Source organism: Leucopleurus acutus, assembly GCF_964270905.1.
Source record: "Leucopleurus acutus genome assembly, chromosome: 21".
NCBI lineage: Eukaryota > Metazoa > Chordata > Mammalia > Artiodactyla > Delphinidae > Leucopleurus > Leucopleurus acutus.
The window spans coordinates 22,199,570-22,218,138 of record NC_139163.1 but is presented as its reverse complement, the minus strand read 5'-3'; the positions used below and the strand labels follow the sequence as shown (position 1 = coordinate 22,218,138).

Genomic DNA, 18,569 nt, shown 5'->3' with positions numbered 1-18,569 from the left:
TTCCCCTCTACAAACTCCATTTTTATTCTCCTGAAGAATGGCCCATCTCCCTCCCGCTCCTCACCCTGTTTCTCTCACCCACGAGGCTGCCCGTCTCACTGAACAGGAAGAGGAACGGTAGTCACAGGCTCACATCCTCCTTTCCGAAGAACTTACCTAAACAGAACATTCACTATTTTTTTTAATTAATTAATTTTATTTATTTTTGGCTGGGTTGGGTTTTCATTGCTGCGCGTGGGCTTTCTCTAGTTGCGGCGAGCGGGGGCTACTCTTCGTTGCGGTGCGCCGGCTTCTCATTGCGGTGGCTTCTCTTGTTGCAGAGCATGGGCTCTAGGCGGGCAGGCTCAGTAGTTGTGGCACGTGGGCTCAGTAGTTGTGGCTCGCAGACTCAGTAGTTGTGGCGCACGGGCTTACTTGCTCTGCGGCACGTGGGATCTTCCCGGACCAGGGCTCGAACACGTGTCCCCTGCATAGGCAGACGGATTCTTAGCCACCACACCATCAGGGAAGCCCAGAACATTCACTTGTTTCAAAAGAAACTTTTTTTTTTATTGTGAATAATATTTTATTTAGTCATTTTTGTTTACAACTGAAACTCCAGGAATTCAAAATTATCGTCCTTGCCGGTGAGCTTCTTATAGACACCAGAAAATGTTTCAACCTCGTGTTCCACACCGTTCTGCTGTGCTTTACCCAAATGAACCTTTATGAGTCGGCTGCCATCCACTCTCTCGCCCACAATCTCACTAGGGAAAGCCAAGTCCTCCAGGATGGCGTCGTGCACGGCAGTCAGAATGCGGCCCCTGGGATGCTTTTGCTTATTTTTTGTATGGCTTTTTCGAGTTGGCTTAGGCAGAATTCTCCTCTGAGCAATAAAGACAACATGCTTCCTGCTGAACTTCTTCTCCAACTCACGCACTAGCTGGACCTGGAGTTTCTGGAAAGATTTCCGTTGCGGAATGGAAACAAAGATTATGAAAGCTCTCTGACCACCACCAACTGCAATTTCCTTGGCAGCCGTGATGTTCAGCTCCCGCAGCTGGGCCTTGAGGTCCGGGTCCATCTCCAACTGCAGGAGGGCCTGGGAGATGCCCAACTCATACTCGTCCAGCTTCTCGCTGTTGGGCTTCATGATCTTCGCACTGGAACTGAACGTGGCCTTGCTGACATCAGCAACCCTAAGCGCCCATGCAACCACGCTCAAGCATAGCAAAATCAAAAGGAACTTCTGGCTGGAGAAAGCAGGGTGACAGCCTGTGTTCGTGAGCAACCTCGACCGCAGGCCGGCTCGCGGTTCTGATTCAATGTTCTTTCCTCTGTTGGTTCTAACCCCGACCCTGGAGTCAAAGGTCATGATCAAAAGTCAGTTTTCCCACAGTGCCCTTCTACAGCATTGAAATATTTAAATTCTTTTCTTTCCTAATAGAGCTATATTTTCCTCTCTGGTCAAGGAGCTATTAGAAAGTGTGTCAGTTGCAAAAAAGAAAATGCTAACTAATGTATCAATATTTTATTTAAGATGTTTGCGTTAGATTTATTAGCAAACCTGGCCTTCTGTTTGTGAGCGCTGTGTGTGCATGATATGCCATCAGTGTCAAATTCTGGCATCAGCGTTATGCTGGCTGTATAAGACGAGGTTGGAAGCATTTATTTTCCTTACTCTAGAAAGGTTCTTAAACTGTTAGAGCGACCTATTTCTTAAAGATTTAAAATAATTCATTTGTGAAATTATCTGGGTCTGCCATCTAGACAACTTCCCAACATCATATATGATAATTCCTTAGGTTTTCCCATGTGTTTGCTTAGAATTGAGCATAAAGTTTTTTCAAAATTTCAGGGCTTCCCTCGTGGTGCAGTGGTTGAGAGTCCGCCTGCCGATGCAGGGGACACGGGTTCGTGCCCCGGTCCGGGAAGATCCCACATGCCGCGGAGCGGCTGGGCCCGTGAGCCATGGCCGCTGAGCCTGCGCGTCCGGAGCCTGTGCTCCACAACGGGAGAGGCCACAGCAGTGAGAGGCTCGTGTACCGAAAAAAAAAAAAAAAAAAATTCATCCATCTTTGTGTTATTTCCCCATTCTCCTTTCTAATTTTATGGACTCGTATTTTGTCCTCAGTTTTTGGGGGGTGGGATATTAATGGTTTATCTCTTTCATTTAAAACCATTAGACTTTGGATTCATTTTTTTTCTGCCAAATATCTATTTTTTTTAATTTATTCATTTCAACTCTCAACATAATGTCTTCCTTTTGCTTTCTGTAATTAGCTTGGGTTCTTTTTCAGACTTCTTGAGTTGAATAATCAATGCATTATTTTGATTATTTTTTATTTATTAATGTTAAGTGCTTAAACCTAACAATTTTCCTCTGAGCATTGCTTTAATCATATTCTTAGGTTATGAAGCACAGCTTTTAAATTTATTCATAATTATTATTATCTAGGTTTTCTGCTTAAATGGGCTGGGCGCTCTGCTCTGAATATCTACCTACTTTAAGCTTGGGGCTTTCCTCTCTTTTGCAGTGAGAAAGGCTGGGGGAGCGGGGGTCTTAGAACACACAGAGGGCTGGTTCTAGGGTTCCATCCTATGCCATCCACACATCCCCCGCCATTCTGAAATGACAAACTTAGAATCCCACTACAGAAACAGCCCTTCTTTCTCCTGTGTCCTCTCCAGGAATTTAAACTTAATTGTTCCAAGTACAGCACCCCAGGTTGGGTTTTATAGAATTCTTTCAGTTACTTTCAGAGATGTTAGCATCCTGCTTTGGATCTAAAGAGGGGATGCTTCAGTATCCATTCAGTCAACGTTTGTCTTGTGTCAGGCGCTGGGCTGTTGCCGGCACCCCTTGCTCCTGCTACTCTAGTTCAATTAGTGCCAAATATTCTTCAGAATGGTTTGGGGATTATAGATATTATTTTCTGTATGTTCCTGGAAGAGAAAGAGACAGATAGCATTTTATTCCACCATCTTTTGTCAAATATGTCAGCAGTTAATTGGTTGACCAATACTTGTAACGTTTTTTAGACCTATGGGACTGATAGTCAAGCTTAATTTCCAAGTGACCCACCTTCAGGAATAGAAAAAGAATTCTCTTGACTTAAGCATTTCCCAAGCACTAACTGATCTTTCGTCTCCTAAATAATATTCACCTTTATGCCTTTTACCTTCCATCAAGCAGCAGAGTTTATTGGCCTGATTTATCCTGCTGAAAACACGAGGCAGGGCTGGTAACAACGTGAGAGGGCTGAGTCCTGCCCTTGTCCAAGGAGAAAGCCCAAACTCCCAGCTCTTTGCAGACCTGACTTTGAATTTGAAAATGTGCTTAGCTTCTCTTGTTACAGCCGGAGGCTGTCTGCTGGGGTAGGGGAGAGCCTGGCAACAATAGCTAATGAGGAAGGTCAGAAGGCGTGTCAATAAGCCCATTGTCAGAACTTTTTTTTTCTTCAACCTGCACAAATTGGTCCACAGTGATACCCAGTAAGAGGGACCCTCAGTCCTCGGGTCACACAGTTCCTATGGCTCCCCTGGACAAGACCAACCCCAAAGAAAGAGATTCAAAACCTAATCATTAAAAAAATGGTATTTTAGTATTTAGGGAACAAATTAATAAGTCATACACACTTAAAAATTCATGAATTATTTCCTCTAGTGTAGTAGCAATGCCCTTTCTTGATCCCTGAGTGAAAGGTGGTTATGGAAGTCTGACCAACAGTAAGGATGAAAAACAAATGCATTAAGATGTGGAAGAAGTTTATAGATATTACCCCACTACCTATTTAATAAAATGCTTTCTTTTTAAGGAATAAAATATGTTTTCCATAAAAAAGAAGCTAATCATAAATCACACTGGAGGTTTTACATACAACTGGAAAATTGTCAGATGGAGTAGAGTGTCTCTCAGGCAGACTTTTGCCCTGTGTTCCTGGCCTCCCTCATCCTGTGCTGGATGCCCTGAGCTTCCAGAGAGAGCTTGGAGACCAAGTCCAGCTCCGCTCTTGGAGAAACCAAAGGCAGTGTCAGGTGAGTGTGTAGGCACTTTTCAGCCACCTGCCTTGTGTTACGATGCTTCAAAATGGCTTCAAGCCAGATACCCACTCCATACACTGGCTCAGGCTTTTAAAATTAAAAAAAAAAAATCCTCCTGCAATAAGAGTTGGCAGGCTCTCCCTGAGGGGATGTGGCAGATGCCCTGTCTCCATACAGTTTTGGGGGATGTAGAATCTTTGAATTTAGCCTCTCTTCCTAGCCCTTTCTGAAAGAGGAGAGTGTCACCAAGTTATCTTCCAAGACAGATGACTCTTCTACTTATTTTTTCAAAGGAGTGGGTGGGAAATGGAGAAGAAGTGACCAGAGAGATGGTGGTGGGAATCCACGGTCTCTGAGACACTCTGTGATTGTGTGGGGGGCAGAGCTGAAGCACAGGACAGTCGTGCATGGATAAGGACTTGACACAAAAGGCTGGGCCATCTAGAGCTGGCTTCTAGAAGATGCTTTCCTCTGGACCCAGCTCTCATAAGAGGCAAGATTCACTGAGCTGGTCAGGAAAGTAGCAGAATAGAGGTGACGGCAGCATTGAATGTTTCGCACCACAGGCCAGCCTAACCCTTCTGGAGAACCGACAGAGGCTCTGGGCTAAAAATGACCTCTCGTTCTAGAACTATCTTTGGAACCCTAAAGCTGACTTCCATCCTGAGGGTGTCTGTCAAACTCCAGTGGTCGGGCCACATGAGGAAAAAGCCTCCAGGAATCCCCTGGTGGTTCAGCGGTTAGAACTCAGAGCCTCCACTTCAGGGGGCACGGATTTGATCCCTGGTCTGGAAACTAAGATCCTACAAGCCGCTTGGCGGCGCAGCCAAAAAAAGCAAAGAAAAAGGCTTGGGACCTCACAAAGCACAGGACCTGGTAGAAGATCTTCACACAGTGAAGAGACCCCAATAGGTTATATTTTCGGTATTGACATGACTTGGATATATGCTGTCCCTCCCCACTACCACCCAGACATCAAGGCAAACTGCCTTCCTCCAACCTTAGTACTTGGGTAAAGGAACAAACTCTCTGCCTTGGTTATTCATAAACACAAGGCTATTGTGTAATTTTCCAACTTCAATCCACACTATCTGCGTAGTCCCAAAAAACTGAAGTACAGAATTCATACAGAGTGCTGCCGGGTTGGAAGTAGTCCTAGGCTCATGGAAAAGCAAGTCCTCTCAGATTTGCCTCAAAGAATTGCCATAGATAAAACTTTAGAAAAATATGAGCTCATCAGCACAGATCACAAACTTCACAAAGACAGCAGGTCCATAAGCATGATTCAGCTGAAAAAACAGACAAGGATGCAGCTTTCCAAAAGCTTCAGAGGGCTTCCCTGGTGGCGCAGTGGTTCGGGGTCCGCCTGCGATGCAGGGGACACGAGTTCGTACCCCGGGCCGGGGAGATCCCACATGCTGCGGAGCGGCTGGGCCCGTGAGCCATGGCTGCTGAGCCTGTGCGTCCGGAACCTGTGCTCCGCAACGGGAGAGGCCACAGCAGTGAGAGACCAGCGTACCACACGCACACACAAAATAATAATAATAGTAATGCATTGTCAAATATAAAGATCAAGTAATGAAGTGTGAACATGATTCTAATTACTTTAAAAAAGATATAACATATTTATATCATATATGCACAGGTAAAGGATAAGGAGGAAATACACTAAAATATATGCAACAGAAACTCAGGATAGCAGGGTTGCAAGCATTTTTAGTCTTCTTTATACCTTTCTATATTCCTATAATGAATGTGGATTATTTTTATAGTCAGAAAAGAATGACAAAAAGAAAAGCAAGCGATACTTATAGAACTGATCATTTAACACGAAAAAGTATGTTAGAAGTGGGGACCAGTCTGCTCATGTTGTCTTACATAAGCATTATTGGGTTTCCCACTGGTGTCACAGGCTCAAGGTCATGAACAACAAAAAGGAGATAAGGAATGTGCCCCTGACAAACCTGCCTCCTTTGCCAGGTGGCTCAGAGCTGGCCTATGCCTGGTTTTGTGATCTCATGTAGCTCCCTGCTGTGCAACGCGCAAGCTCATCCTCCTTTTTCTCTGAGACACGATGACACGATGTGGGGACAGAGGATTCAAAAGTCTATAATAAGCACTCAGTATTGGGTTCTTAAAAGAGTAACCCAAAATGCTCTGGGAACCTGAATGTTTCACAAGGCACATATGCAATTTCTTATGAAAGTTCCCTATTACCATGTTTCTTTTTGAGCTAAATTTGTTCTTTCTCTAGCTGGGCTTTCTACCAGAGAGAGAGAGAGAGAGAGAGAGGAAATGGCTTTTTCCATAAAGTCCCATGAGGATGCTCTGATGACATTGGAAAAGCTTTTCCTCACTCATCTACTCACTGTTGACTTGTAAGATTATGTCTCCTCATCTTCAGAAGAGAGAATAATGCTGAATTCTTCTGAAGTCCTGAGATGAGAAATGATGTGTTGCTAGAAATGGTAATATCATGGAAATGTGGAATCTTCCATCAGTGTGGCTCTGAGTCCCTCCATCTATCCATCCATCCATCCATCCATCCACCTATTCACCTGTCCATCCATCCACCTATCCATCCAATTTGTATAGAAACAATTATGCATCATGCATAGTACCAGCTGCTGCAGTGACGGGAATAAGATATAATCCTTGCCCTTGAGAACCTCATGAGCAAAACAAAAAGAGGCATATGCCGAGCTCATTATAGTGCAGGTTACACTAAGTGCGAGTGTTTGCCATTTCTATGTGAAATGCCAGGGAGGAGATAAGAGCGCAACTCATTTCCCCTGCCTTAGAGTGACTGATCCTCTCACTGGGGATAAAACATGTAAGCCTAAGAAACAGTTATCTAACAAATCCCAGTGATATTCCCATGAGTGACCTTGGACTCAGAGTTCAAGGAGAACAAGCTAAGGAAAGTGCCCTGCCTGTCCCAGAGATGTGCTGTCGCCATGTCCTCGGAAGCAACAAAAGTGTATTTCTGTGAAAATGTGCATCACCTCTGTGAGTGGGCAAGTCTGCTGGCACATGTTTGTTTTTTTTTTTAATTTTTTGCGGTACGCGGGCCTCTCACCTCTGTGGCCTCTACCGTTGCGGAGCACAGGCTCCGGACGTGCAGGCTCAGCGGCCATGGCTCACGGGCCCAGCCGCTCCGCGGCATGTGGGATCTTCCCAGACCGGGGCACAAACCCGTGTCCCCTGCATCGGCAGGCGGACCCCCAACCACTGCGCCACCAGGAAAGCCCTGGCACATGTTTTTACAAGTTGCTTTCATCAGCTTCTCACCTGCTCAACTGAAATTCCCAGGCCTCATGAGACCCGTTGCTTAACCAGGGTAGAGCTTAGTTCCATGTAGGACTGACAGGGCTGGCATTTAAAGCAATCACAAGAGCAGGTGGATGCCCTCAATGTCCCAGGAGCCCATTTTCCAGACCAGCACTGTCCAACGGAACTTTCTCCACTGACAGGAATGCACTGTCAGATACTGTAGCCTCTCGCCCATATGGTGAGTGAGTTCTTAAAATGTGGCCAGTGAGACTGAAGAATGGAATTTTTCATTTTATTCTATTTTAATTTTAGTAAATTTGATTCAAATACCTTAATTTTAATTCATTCAAATTTAAATCATGGCTACTGTATTGAATAGCAGAGTTCTAGATCATGGTGCTGAAGGACATAGTGAGGTAAGGAGTTTTCCTTGAGCGAATAGGTGCCCTGGGAATTCACAGAATCACTCAGCTCCCAAACCGGACCGTGGCTCTCAACAGCCAGACGGGCCCACGTCACGGAGTCCAACTTCTCATCTCTCTCCACCCCCAGAACCAACTGCAATCTAAAGGACTCACGGGACCGCTTAACCCAAATTCCATTAGCCTGAATCTTAACCCCCTGCTCTTTGTCTTTGCCAATTCAAGACGTTTCATCAGAGTGAATGGAAAGATCAGGACACTTTCAACGGCACGTCAATAGATCCTGGGATGGGGCCCAAGAGTATGAATTATGAAAAGCATGTCTAGGTAATTCTTCTGTGCTGCCAGATTTAGAAGGCTTGTTGCTTCATACCAGCAACAGAAACACAGTAGAGAATTTATCATAATGGGAGCATTTCCTCACACAAGTATTTATTGAGCATAGGATATGGGCTAGGCTTTAGTGTAAGTTAGGGAAATAGCGGTGAACGAGACAGACAAGAGGGCTGTTACATGCTCTAGCGTGGGGAGACAAAAATAAGTGTAAACAAATAAAAAGACAATTTCAAGAAGAGAGTGTTCATCAACGTGCAGGAAAAGAGTGTAATGAGATAGAGAATGATGAGGTTTGGGAGCTGCTCTAAACCGAGGTGGGGGACATCCTCTCTTACGAGGTGACAATAAAGCTGAGACTTGAACCATGCAGAGTTAATTATGCCACGGTCTGGGGCGAAAGCATTCCAGGCAGAAGGAACAGCAAGTGCAAAGACCCTGAGACAGGCGCAAGTCAGGGCTGCCTGAGGTCTAGAATGAAGGCCAGTGTAATGAGCTTAGAGAGAAAGCCGAGAATGGAGGCGAGGAGGATGGGGTCAGATCATGTAGACAGGGGTCAGATTACATATATGGCACGTGGCTTAAATTTCATTCTGTAATATGATTAGACACCATTAGCAGGATTTAAGCAAGAGAGCAATATGCAGATTTACACTCTTAAGAAGGTATTTTGCCCATTAGGTGGAGAATGCAGTACAGTAGGGGAAGTGTGGACACCCAGAGAGAGGAGTTCTTGCTGCCGTCTCGGAGGAGACAATGATTTGGATGTGGTGAGATGTAATTAGATTGTGGGACATATTCTGAAGTTAGAGCAAATAGGACTATGGCACTCAACGTGGGATATAACTGAAAAAAAGGAGTCAAAGATAAACGATTCTTAGCTTTTGGATCTGAGAACTGGGTAGATGAAGGAGTCCTTTGCCTCACAACAGAACCTTGGGGGAGATCCCTCCAAAGAGGGATGCGAAGACATTTGATTTGAGGTGTCTATTAGACATCCAAGCAGAGGTGTCATAGAGGCAGCTTCCTTAGGGGAAAGATGAGGACTCTGCAAAGCTAGAGTTGAAAGTCATGAATATATAGATGCTACCATATAGATGGTATGAGACTGAAAGAGATTACCTGAAGAAAGAGTGGAGAGGAACAAAGGGAAGAGAAGAGAAGACTCTGAAGGTTCAACGCCAGGGGAATCTAACATTAAGATGTCAGGCAGAAGAGAATGGAAAAAAGCAACAGTATGGTAGGTAGGATGAAAACCAAGAAAACATGGTATCCTGGGACCCTGGAGAAGAAAAAATTTTAAGAAGGAGGGAGGGGGTCAATTGTGACAATAGCTGGTGGGAAGTTTTGTAAGAAGGAGCAGAGAACTGGCCTCTGGATTAAGTAAGTGGAGGTCAGCGGTTCCCCTCTGAGAGAGCTGGGAATGAAGAAGCTGGTTGGGAGAGAATGGAGGGTGAGAAAATTAGAGACAGTGATAACCCATAACGTCTGAGGAGTTTTACTCTAAGGAGAAGCAGAGAGATGGGCCGTGGTTGGGCCGGAATGTAGGTCAAGGGAACGTTCGTTTGTTTTTGTTTTTAAGATGACCTATGTCAAGTCAGATGTACACGTCCACGAGGATAATCGTAGAGTACGAAAGCTTTTGAAGATGCAGAATGATGAGCCAGTCTCACTGCCCTCCGAGAAGTCAGTCTGTGGCCAGCTGGAGAACCCAGAGACCACTGCGTGTCTGAGTCATACGATGAGAACTACGCCTGTGGACACTCTTGAGTTTCCGTGTATGAGAATAAAGGCTAATTTTAATTGGATTGGACAGTGGGAATGTGGCCACTAACAGCTTGACATCTTGGTCTTTTAACAACTCTGGGTGGTGATTCCATCAGTTGGCATGCATCTTACCACCCAGTGAGGCGTGCCACTTATGATACGGCCCCTGGAGGAGCTGGAGGCACTGGCTGACTCACCAAGCCACGTGCTCCCTTGAGTGTGCACCACACACAGGGCAGTCCCCTTGGACTTCCATCCGCTACTGCAACCAAGGGCCAATCCCCACCCCCACCCCCCAGATAGCATGGACAGGGCTGGGCTTTAGAATCATTGCCCTACTCACCTGGGGTCCGCTTCCTTCACCCATGCTTGTCCTTTTCGCCCTTAACAAGTCTTCACTTTCGGGCAGTAGACACTCAAGATGTCACAGGAATTTGGTATAGGAGAGCTGGTTCGTCAGTCTCTTCCTTTCTCGTGAATTGCTCCACTGTAAGAAGTCAAGAGGAGATGTATGGGTGGAGATGCAACCAGCCACACTCCACACATCGATATGGATACATGCTACAGAGCCAGGTGTCTGAGGTTTTTTTTTTTTTTTAAAGGGATAGACTCTTCCTGCTCTCCTCTCAAACCCCAAAGCACAGGCTTTTTTAATAAGGACCACCAAATACCTGGTAATGCCCATGATGGAGCAAACTGCTACCCTCCAGACTGAGGACAGAGTGGCAGTAGGCAATAGACACAGATCCAGCTATGGAATCCAGTTTTGCAGGAAGCAGTACATTTACTATCTGCCTTGAGAGCTGAGGTCTGCTTTATAAATGGCATCATGGCTGCATTCCCAGCCCACCCTGGGAACAACTGCCTAGGCCTTGCCAATGAAACATCAGTAATCCAAGTGGGTGAGTGCACATTCCCATACTGGGATGCCCAGGCTGAGAAGGGATGCTTCAATGCCACTCTAGAATAGCTTACAGGGCCACAATGCTCAGTGCCATCTGTGATTAAAATGGAGTTTGCTTACTCAAAACAGAGAGCTCTGGTGATTGCTGTTACCCTAGGAAGCCATTTGGGCAAATACTAAAAGCACAGCTGTGTGGTGCCCTGCAGTGTAACTGCCTTCTCTTTGGTTTCACATGAGCTTGTGTTTGAATGAGAGCGCTCCGGTGGCCACTGGGGGACAATAGAAAGAAAGATCAGATATCACCGTGTTAGCATTAAATAACTTGCGACGCCAGGAAATGACACTGAAGCAAGATGTCAAAGGAATAGCCCTGTGCTGGCAGGTTCTGGGCTGAAATCTTGCTGGGCTTTTGTTTTTCCTATTTTTGAGGGACCTGAGGATGAACATTACTATAGAATTGTAGAGCAGTTGACGTACTAGTTTATAATCAATACCGACTGAAGTAGTGATTTGCCCATGGTGGGTGACTAATAATAGAATAATAATGTGATGCCCATCACACTAATAGTTACGAGAGGGAAAGAGCCTGACAAGGACAGGACATTTAAATCAGAAGGAACCACACAGAAGCAGGAGGCCCTGGAAGGGTGCATCTGGCCTGCCTATGTTCTCACCAACATGGATTCTCACGTGCCCCTCCAGTGAGAATTTAGCCCCCGGAGTGCAAAACCTCATCCTCTTGGTTGACCAGGACACCCAGGAAAGGCTCAGCAAAGTGCAGTAGGTGGACTCACACGCAGCCTGGTTCCAGGGCAGAAATCTCAGAGGGCGCGTAAAGGTCCTCAGGCCAGGAAGAAAGGCTCTATGTGCCGGGGGCTTTTGCTCAGCTAGTGCAGTCGGCTACTCTGGAACTTCTAAATGACCCTGCGGAAGCAGCCCTTGCGTGTCCCTGGGGGCACCAGATGTGGAAGAAATCCTGAAGCTGGTTTCAGCAGCTGCTCTCTGCTTTGTCTTCCCTTTCTCTCCTGTGACCCAGGCCCGCATGAGTGCCCCTACCTTCCTGAGGCAGAAAGGTCCGTCGAACAGCAGTCGTAGCTTGGACTAACAGCCTGGGCTTTGGAGGCAGAATGACCGACCGGGCTTGAGGGCAGGCGCAGCTGACTCCTTGTGTGACCTTGCTTGAGTTATTTTACCTCTAGGCTCGTTTCCTCCTCTGTAAAAGGGGGCTTTAAATTCCTACTTTGTAGTGTTGCCATGAGAATCTAATGATCAAATATGTGTAAGGTGCGGAGTACAATTCTTGGCATGAGGGGCATTCAGTATATGTTAGCTATTGTAAGTTCTATGTGATAAATCAACAGCCGTTGGAAAACTAGTGTGTTTCTGAGCAGATCTACCAAAAGTGCTGATGCACTAGAGACAGCTGGGTGGGGAGTCGATTCTGTGCCCTCTGGGGAAACCTCTTAAGTGCATACACTCAAATGATGACAAAGTCCATTCTGCCTGGACATAAGGTCATCCTTGGCTCCAAATTCCTGAGCGTACCTCCTGTGGCTCCTGGGGAAAGCCCGCCTTGTTCACATGCCCTTCGAGGAGCCAGCGAGGCATCCAGAAACTGGAGTCTCTCTGCCTCACTCTGACCACAGAGAGTGGATCTAGATTCTCCTGGAGGCCTCTCTCACCACGAGGACGGGGCTCCCTCTAGCAGCCAGGGCCTCATTCGGATAGATATCTGCACTAGGCAGGGCTTCTGCTCTCATCCAGATCCAAGCAATCTTGCACGCCAGAGGCACGGCACCTCCCAGGACACATATCAAGGGAAACATGACTAGTTAATGTCACTGGACATTGCTTGGTCCTTGATTTTCTTTTCTTTCCTTTTCTTCTTTTTTTTTAACAAGAGCTTCTTTAGTCGCAATGGCTTAAAACAATAAAAGCTGAGATGAATGACTTGCAAATGTAGTATTTTCACAAATGCTTATGAGCAAGTTTGAGAAGATGCGAAGGAAAATCATACATTATACTCAGGTGTATTAACTCCCTAGGGCCGCCATAACAAATTACCACACACTCGGTGGCTAAATAATAGAAATTTATTCTCGCACAGTGCTGGAGGCCAGCAATCTGGAATTAAGGTGTCAGCAGGGCCATTTTTCCTCCAAAAGCCCAAGGGGAGGAGCCTTCCTTGCCTCTGAGCACTTCAGCTTCTGGTGGCTCCTGGCTTTCCTTGGCTTGTGGCTGATCTCTGCCTCCGTCTTCCCATGGCTGTACTTGCTCTGCATCTGTGTCCAAACCTCCCTCTCCTTTCTCTTATAAAGACATCAGTCATTGGATGTAGGGCCTTCCCTTAAATCGAGGATGATCTCATCTCAAGATCCTTAACTAATCACATCTGCAAAGACCTTATTTGCACATCAGGTCACATTGTGAGGTTCCAGATGGACGTGAATTTGGGAGGGGACACTATTCAACTCACATCAGGGAACGTATAAGTTAGTAACAGGGATGAGACAAACAGCTGTCAACTAGAACACAAGGTAGAGTACGAGCTCTGGAGGGCACTGGTGACGAGTGATGGCTACGCAAAGGAGGGAATATTCCCATTCAGCAGATCTGGAGGAAACAGTGGATAGAGTCATTGGAAAGATAAGCCTCGAAGGATGATTTTGTAAGCTGGGGCATTTCTGGAAGAGGAAAAGCCCGCGTACAAAAACAGACAAGAGAAGGAGAGGCTGTGCAGTGAACGTGGGGTTCTGCTTACTGTTCTATTTTGAAGAATAATCATTGGCCACTTTATACGTGACCCTGCACCTTGATTACAAGCACCCAGTACAGCGCTTTGCACATTTCAGAGAGCTGGCTGATATTTGGGGACTAATAACATGGGAAAGTTTAACTCTGCTTCTCCCACTCACTCTCAAATTGCTAAGCTAACCTTTGTGGTCATACACATTATCCTTCACCAACAGGCACTAAATAATACAATCAATGTAACAATTAATTACTTAATTCAAATAAACAGCTAATTAAAGTCAAGTCTACAAGGGTAACATGGTCCTAATTACTAAGCTGGCTGATTGTTTCCCATATTCCTGGAACAAATTCCTACTTCATTGTCCGTCTTTCATGCAACAAATTGATGGTTTACAATGTGCAGGGCACTGACTAGGGAAATCAGTAATGAGGAGCACGGAACGGCCCCTGCTCTGTGCTGTTCACAGGACACATCACCCAAATGCCTACACGCCACCTGCCGGTGACCACAACGTGAAGTCACATTTCCTTTCATACCCAAGTTACGATGACTCTGGGTTCCTACCTGCCAACTTACCAACGGTCTCCTTCAACAAGTATTCCCGAACAGTCATGAGGTTGCCTACCTTGGTTTGTGAATTGGTCCTTCCTGTCCTTTGCTAACTGTTCACTCAGGGGGACAGAAACTCAGGCCAGCGGTCGCAGCCTGACTCCTAACTGCTGCTTCCAGACCACCCGGGGCCCGGGGCCACTGCCAGCCCCGCCGGGGTCGTCCTAGCTTTCTGTGGGGATTGCCCTCTGCTCCCAGGGCCCCGCTCTCCCGGGCAGGGTCCCGTCTCTGTTTAGCATCTGAGGTGCCATCTGAGGGTTAAGGTTCTGCCTGGTTATCTGGTTGTTTGAGCTCCATCTCCTTCACCTGTCCTCAGCCTCCTGTGGATGCGAACGTTGTTTCTCAACCCTCACTTCCAGGTGCTACCCACAAGATGGTCCTAGGTTGATCCATAGAGCAGAATCTCAGAGAATCACAGAATGCTTCACCTTCACAGAACGCAAGGGATTTCATTAGCCACTTGCTCCAACTTCCTCATTTTACAGAGATTAAACAATTTTTTCCCAAAACCATACACATGACTATTTAATTTTATGGATGCCATTAGCAATCTGTTGTATTAGTATCCTAAGGCTGCCGTGACAGGGTGCCACAAACCGAGCAGCTTAAACAACAGAAACATATTGTCTCACAGTTCTAGAGACTAGAAGCCTGAGGCCAAGGTGAGGGCAGGCTTGTGTCCTGCTGAGGGCTGCAGGGGAGCATCTGCTCACGCCTCCACCCCAGCTTCTGGTGTCTGCCTGGCATCCTTGGCGTTCCTTGGCTTGCAGAAGCATCATCCCAGTCTCCACCTTCATCTTCACATGGCATTCACCCTGTGTGCATGTCTGTCTCCAAATTTCCCCCTTTTTAAGGATACCAGTCATATTAGATTAGGGGTCCACCCTCCTCCACTAGGATCCCATCTTATTACTTCTGCAATGACCCTATTTCTAAACAAGGTCGTATTCTGAGATACTGGGGGTTAGGACTTCAGTGTATGAATTTGGAAGGGTAGGGACACGATTCAACCCATAACATCTGTCCTCACTCACATCAAAGCACGCGGCTTGGTGGGGATTCATCTCTACATGCGATTGGAGTCTGTCAAGACAAAGGATCATGAGCTCCCGGAAGCAGGCACAACTGTTTTTGGCTGACGTGATCTGTGTTTACCTTAAAACATATGTTGACTTTCCAAACTCCATCTTACTGTCTCCAAAACTACTTTGCCTCAGAAATGTTCAATAGGGTCTCATCAGGGTGGATGCCTCTCAGGAAACCCAGGGTGTTTAAGCGTGATGGGTGCATCGGAACCTCCCAGCCCTTACAGGGGAATAGCCAATGCCAGCACACTCTGTGGTTGCCCACAGTTATTCCAGCCTTCTAGTCAGAGCCTCCTCCAGCAGCCGTTGACATTTATTTAGAAACTAATTGTGCTGCGGTTTGGGACATGAAATGGAAAAAGATGGGTTCACATTGCAATCCATCTTGGAATGAAATGGCTGTTGTGGCTCCAGCAGAAAATTGTTCCATTAAGTCAAAGGCAAACCTCAATTCGAAGGACAGAAAGGCCAGAGCCTCGAGATGAGGGTCTCTGTGTTTCAGAAGCACCACTGCATTTTAATAGCACCGCAGACCTCATAACGCTCGGGTCCTGCCGCCTGTAGAAATACTTTACTCTCCCTCCCTTTCCCTAAACAGTTAATTCTCAGTTATCCACAAGCATTTTAACCACAGCAGCATTCTAGTCTCAGACTGTTGGACCCTCCTCTTCTAAGAAAGCTATGCCTTCCTTTCTAACATTTGGACTGTCCCCATCCTTTGACCTCTACTGCATGTAGAATCTGGACCCCTCATTCAACCACCAGCAGAAAACCTTATAGAACACCTGTTTTACTGCACACACATACCTGGGAGCCTTTTAGAAATGCAGACTCTTGGGCTCCACTCCAGACCTACTGAATCAAAATCTGCATTTTAAGATGTCCCCATGAGCAGAATGCATCTGCTCTCCCAGGGTGAGGGCTGGGTGCAGACCCTCAATAGATAATTGTCAAACCAGTGAATGGTTGCGTATCTCTGGGGCACATACTCCGTCCTCTCTCAGCTGACCACCATTAGGGGTCATAGAACGCAAACTACTATTAACATTAATTATTCATCTCCCCAGACTCACTTAGTTCTCTGCCAAACAATCAGTATTTTGATATAACACGTGGTCCATCCGAATTTCTGAATGAAACATAAATATTTGCTTGATTTTCTGCTGTTTTGCATTCTCTGTGTCATTGTTTTAACAACCCTACAAGGATTGTCAAAGTTAATTCAAACTTTTTATAGTTTTTAAGTTGAGGATTAGAGAATGCTGACCCTGAAAAGGAATGTCAGGATCACTGAGGTCAACCTCTTCACTTGACAGATGAGGACACCAAGTCACGGTCAACTCATGGCCTTAGTTAGGCAAGTTCACCTACACCTTTGGTCCTGCGCATTCTAGACACAGGACACCTAATCGTGCTACCCTGGGCTGGCTGGGATGCTGTACAAGGAGTTTGGCCTGGTAACTTCTCACCGTCTAGCCAGACTGAGAGGACTGCAAACTGAACGAAATTTCTTTTGCTCTATCCTACTCTCGAAGCTCTTCCCAGAGCTCACTGGTGCAGACTGGGAGAGGAGAGAGAAGGAAATGAGAGTCCTTATCACTGTCTTCACTCTCAGAATAAAAATGCTACTAAGGTGTCTGCAAACTATCCCAAGTACAAGGGACCCGTGCAAGGGGGAGAATTCTGGAGACATCCAGAAATGCTGAGAGGCTCACCACCTCCAGTTTCATTCAGTTCTTTGAGAAATAACCAGACATCAGAGGTGGCTCTCCTCTCCATCTTCTGGTTTTTTTTGTTGTTGTTGTTGTTGTTGTTTTGCGGTACGCGGGCCTCTCACTGTCGTGGCCTCTCCCGCTGCGGAGCACAGGCTCCGGACACGCAGGCTCAGCGGCCATGGCTCACGGGCCCAGCCGCTCTGCGGCCTGTGGGATCCTCCCGGACCGGGGCACGAACCCGTGTCCCCTGCATGGGCAGGCGGACTCCCAACCACTGCACCACCAGGGAAGCCCTCCTCTCCATCTTCTGTGTGTTTTCACGATGCCAAAGAATCATCAGCAGTAGAGATGCTCAGAAATCAAGCTCCCAGGCTCTGATTAGTTAACTCATTCAACTAACTGCGGCACAGAAGAGCAGATACTAACCAGGCTGCTCCTGCCGACAGGAATGTGGAGTCTTCCCGAATGTCCTTGACCTTGGGCACATCGACCTCTCTGAGTCCACAGCGCCACAGGAACAGTCACAGCCTCACCACCCACCAGCCACACCTCCACTCACGCCGTTTATTAAACACCTATAGGCACCCAGCTTGGGCAAGGTGTCCTAGATCTCTTATCGATGCCCACCACTAGCCTTCTTTACTGATATGTGTTCTGAGGCCCAGAAGCTGAGAAATTTTTATCAATTTAAAATGTACACCATGGGACTTCCCTGGCGGTCCAGTGGTTAAGACTTCGCCTTCCAATGCAGGGGGTGCGGGTTCCATCCCTGGTCGGGGAGCTAAGATCCCACGTGCCTTGATCCCTGGTCAGGGAGCTAAGATCTCACGTGCCTCGCGGCCAAAAAACCAAAACATAAAACAGAGGCAATATTGTAACAAATTCAATGAAGACTTCAAAAATGGTCCTCATTAAAAAAAAAAAACTTAAAAAAAAAATACATTGGAGCCAGAGAAGAAATCTGAGAAGACATAAAAGAGCATCTCCAGGTTGACCTAGCAATGGTCCAGAAATCAATATATAATATTTACTTTATATACTCAAAGAAATAAATCTTTATTTAAATCTTTATTTAAACATTTTAAGTAAGTGAAAATAGATGTGTTGAATATAGATTAGCTGAAGCTCATACACACATAAACACAACACAAAAAGGCTCATATAAATGTACATACCTGTATCTCATACATATTTCGTAGATATAAATAACATCTATGTAAATACACACACACATAATCTCTGGGAGCATGGGTCTAATCTGCTCACACTCCCTATGGATATTTTTCTTGGGCTGTTCCTTGGGCTCTTTCCTGGGTTGTCTTCTGTGGTCACTGATGGCCACCGGAAGTGTCCAGCCAACACAGAAATTCTGGCGGTGAAGCTCGTGGAGCCCTCAGCTTCTCTCGCATCCCCACAGGCCTAGAAGGTTGCAGTGAATGTCAGGTGAAGAGTTTATTTTCCCAGAGAACAGTACTGACAGGGGGAAAAAAAAAAAAAAAAAAAAAAAATCCACGTCACCTGCAGTGAGTAGGTCTGTCCATGAGGTGGCGTCATTAGTGCAACTGAAGCAGGAGGGAATGAGGTCAGGGCGTAGAGGGAAGCCAATCAGATGGATCGTGGAATAACAAATCCACGCCATCTCCTCAAACTCCCATCCCCACGTTCGACAAACGCCTGCCCGGG

The 18,569-nt window shown here is 46.3% G+C and overlaps 1 protein-coding gene across 1 annotated transcript; it reads right to left on the bottom strand.

Moving 5' to 3' along the window:
- Positions 1-583: 583 nt before the first annotated feature.
- LOC309977515 (small ribosomal subunit protein eS7-like) lies at positions 584-1,354 on the bottom strand (the record flags this gene model as incomplete). The annotated part of the gene is made up of 1 exon (XM_082863627.1): positions 584-1,354. One exon carries the CDS (start codon positions 1,352-1,354, stop codon positions 584-586), a length of 771 nt encoding a protein of 256 aa, XP_082719753.1.
- Positions 1,355-18,569: the final 17,215 nt, after the last annotated feature.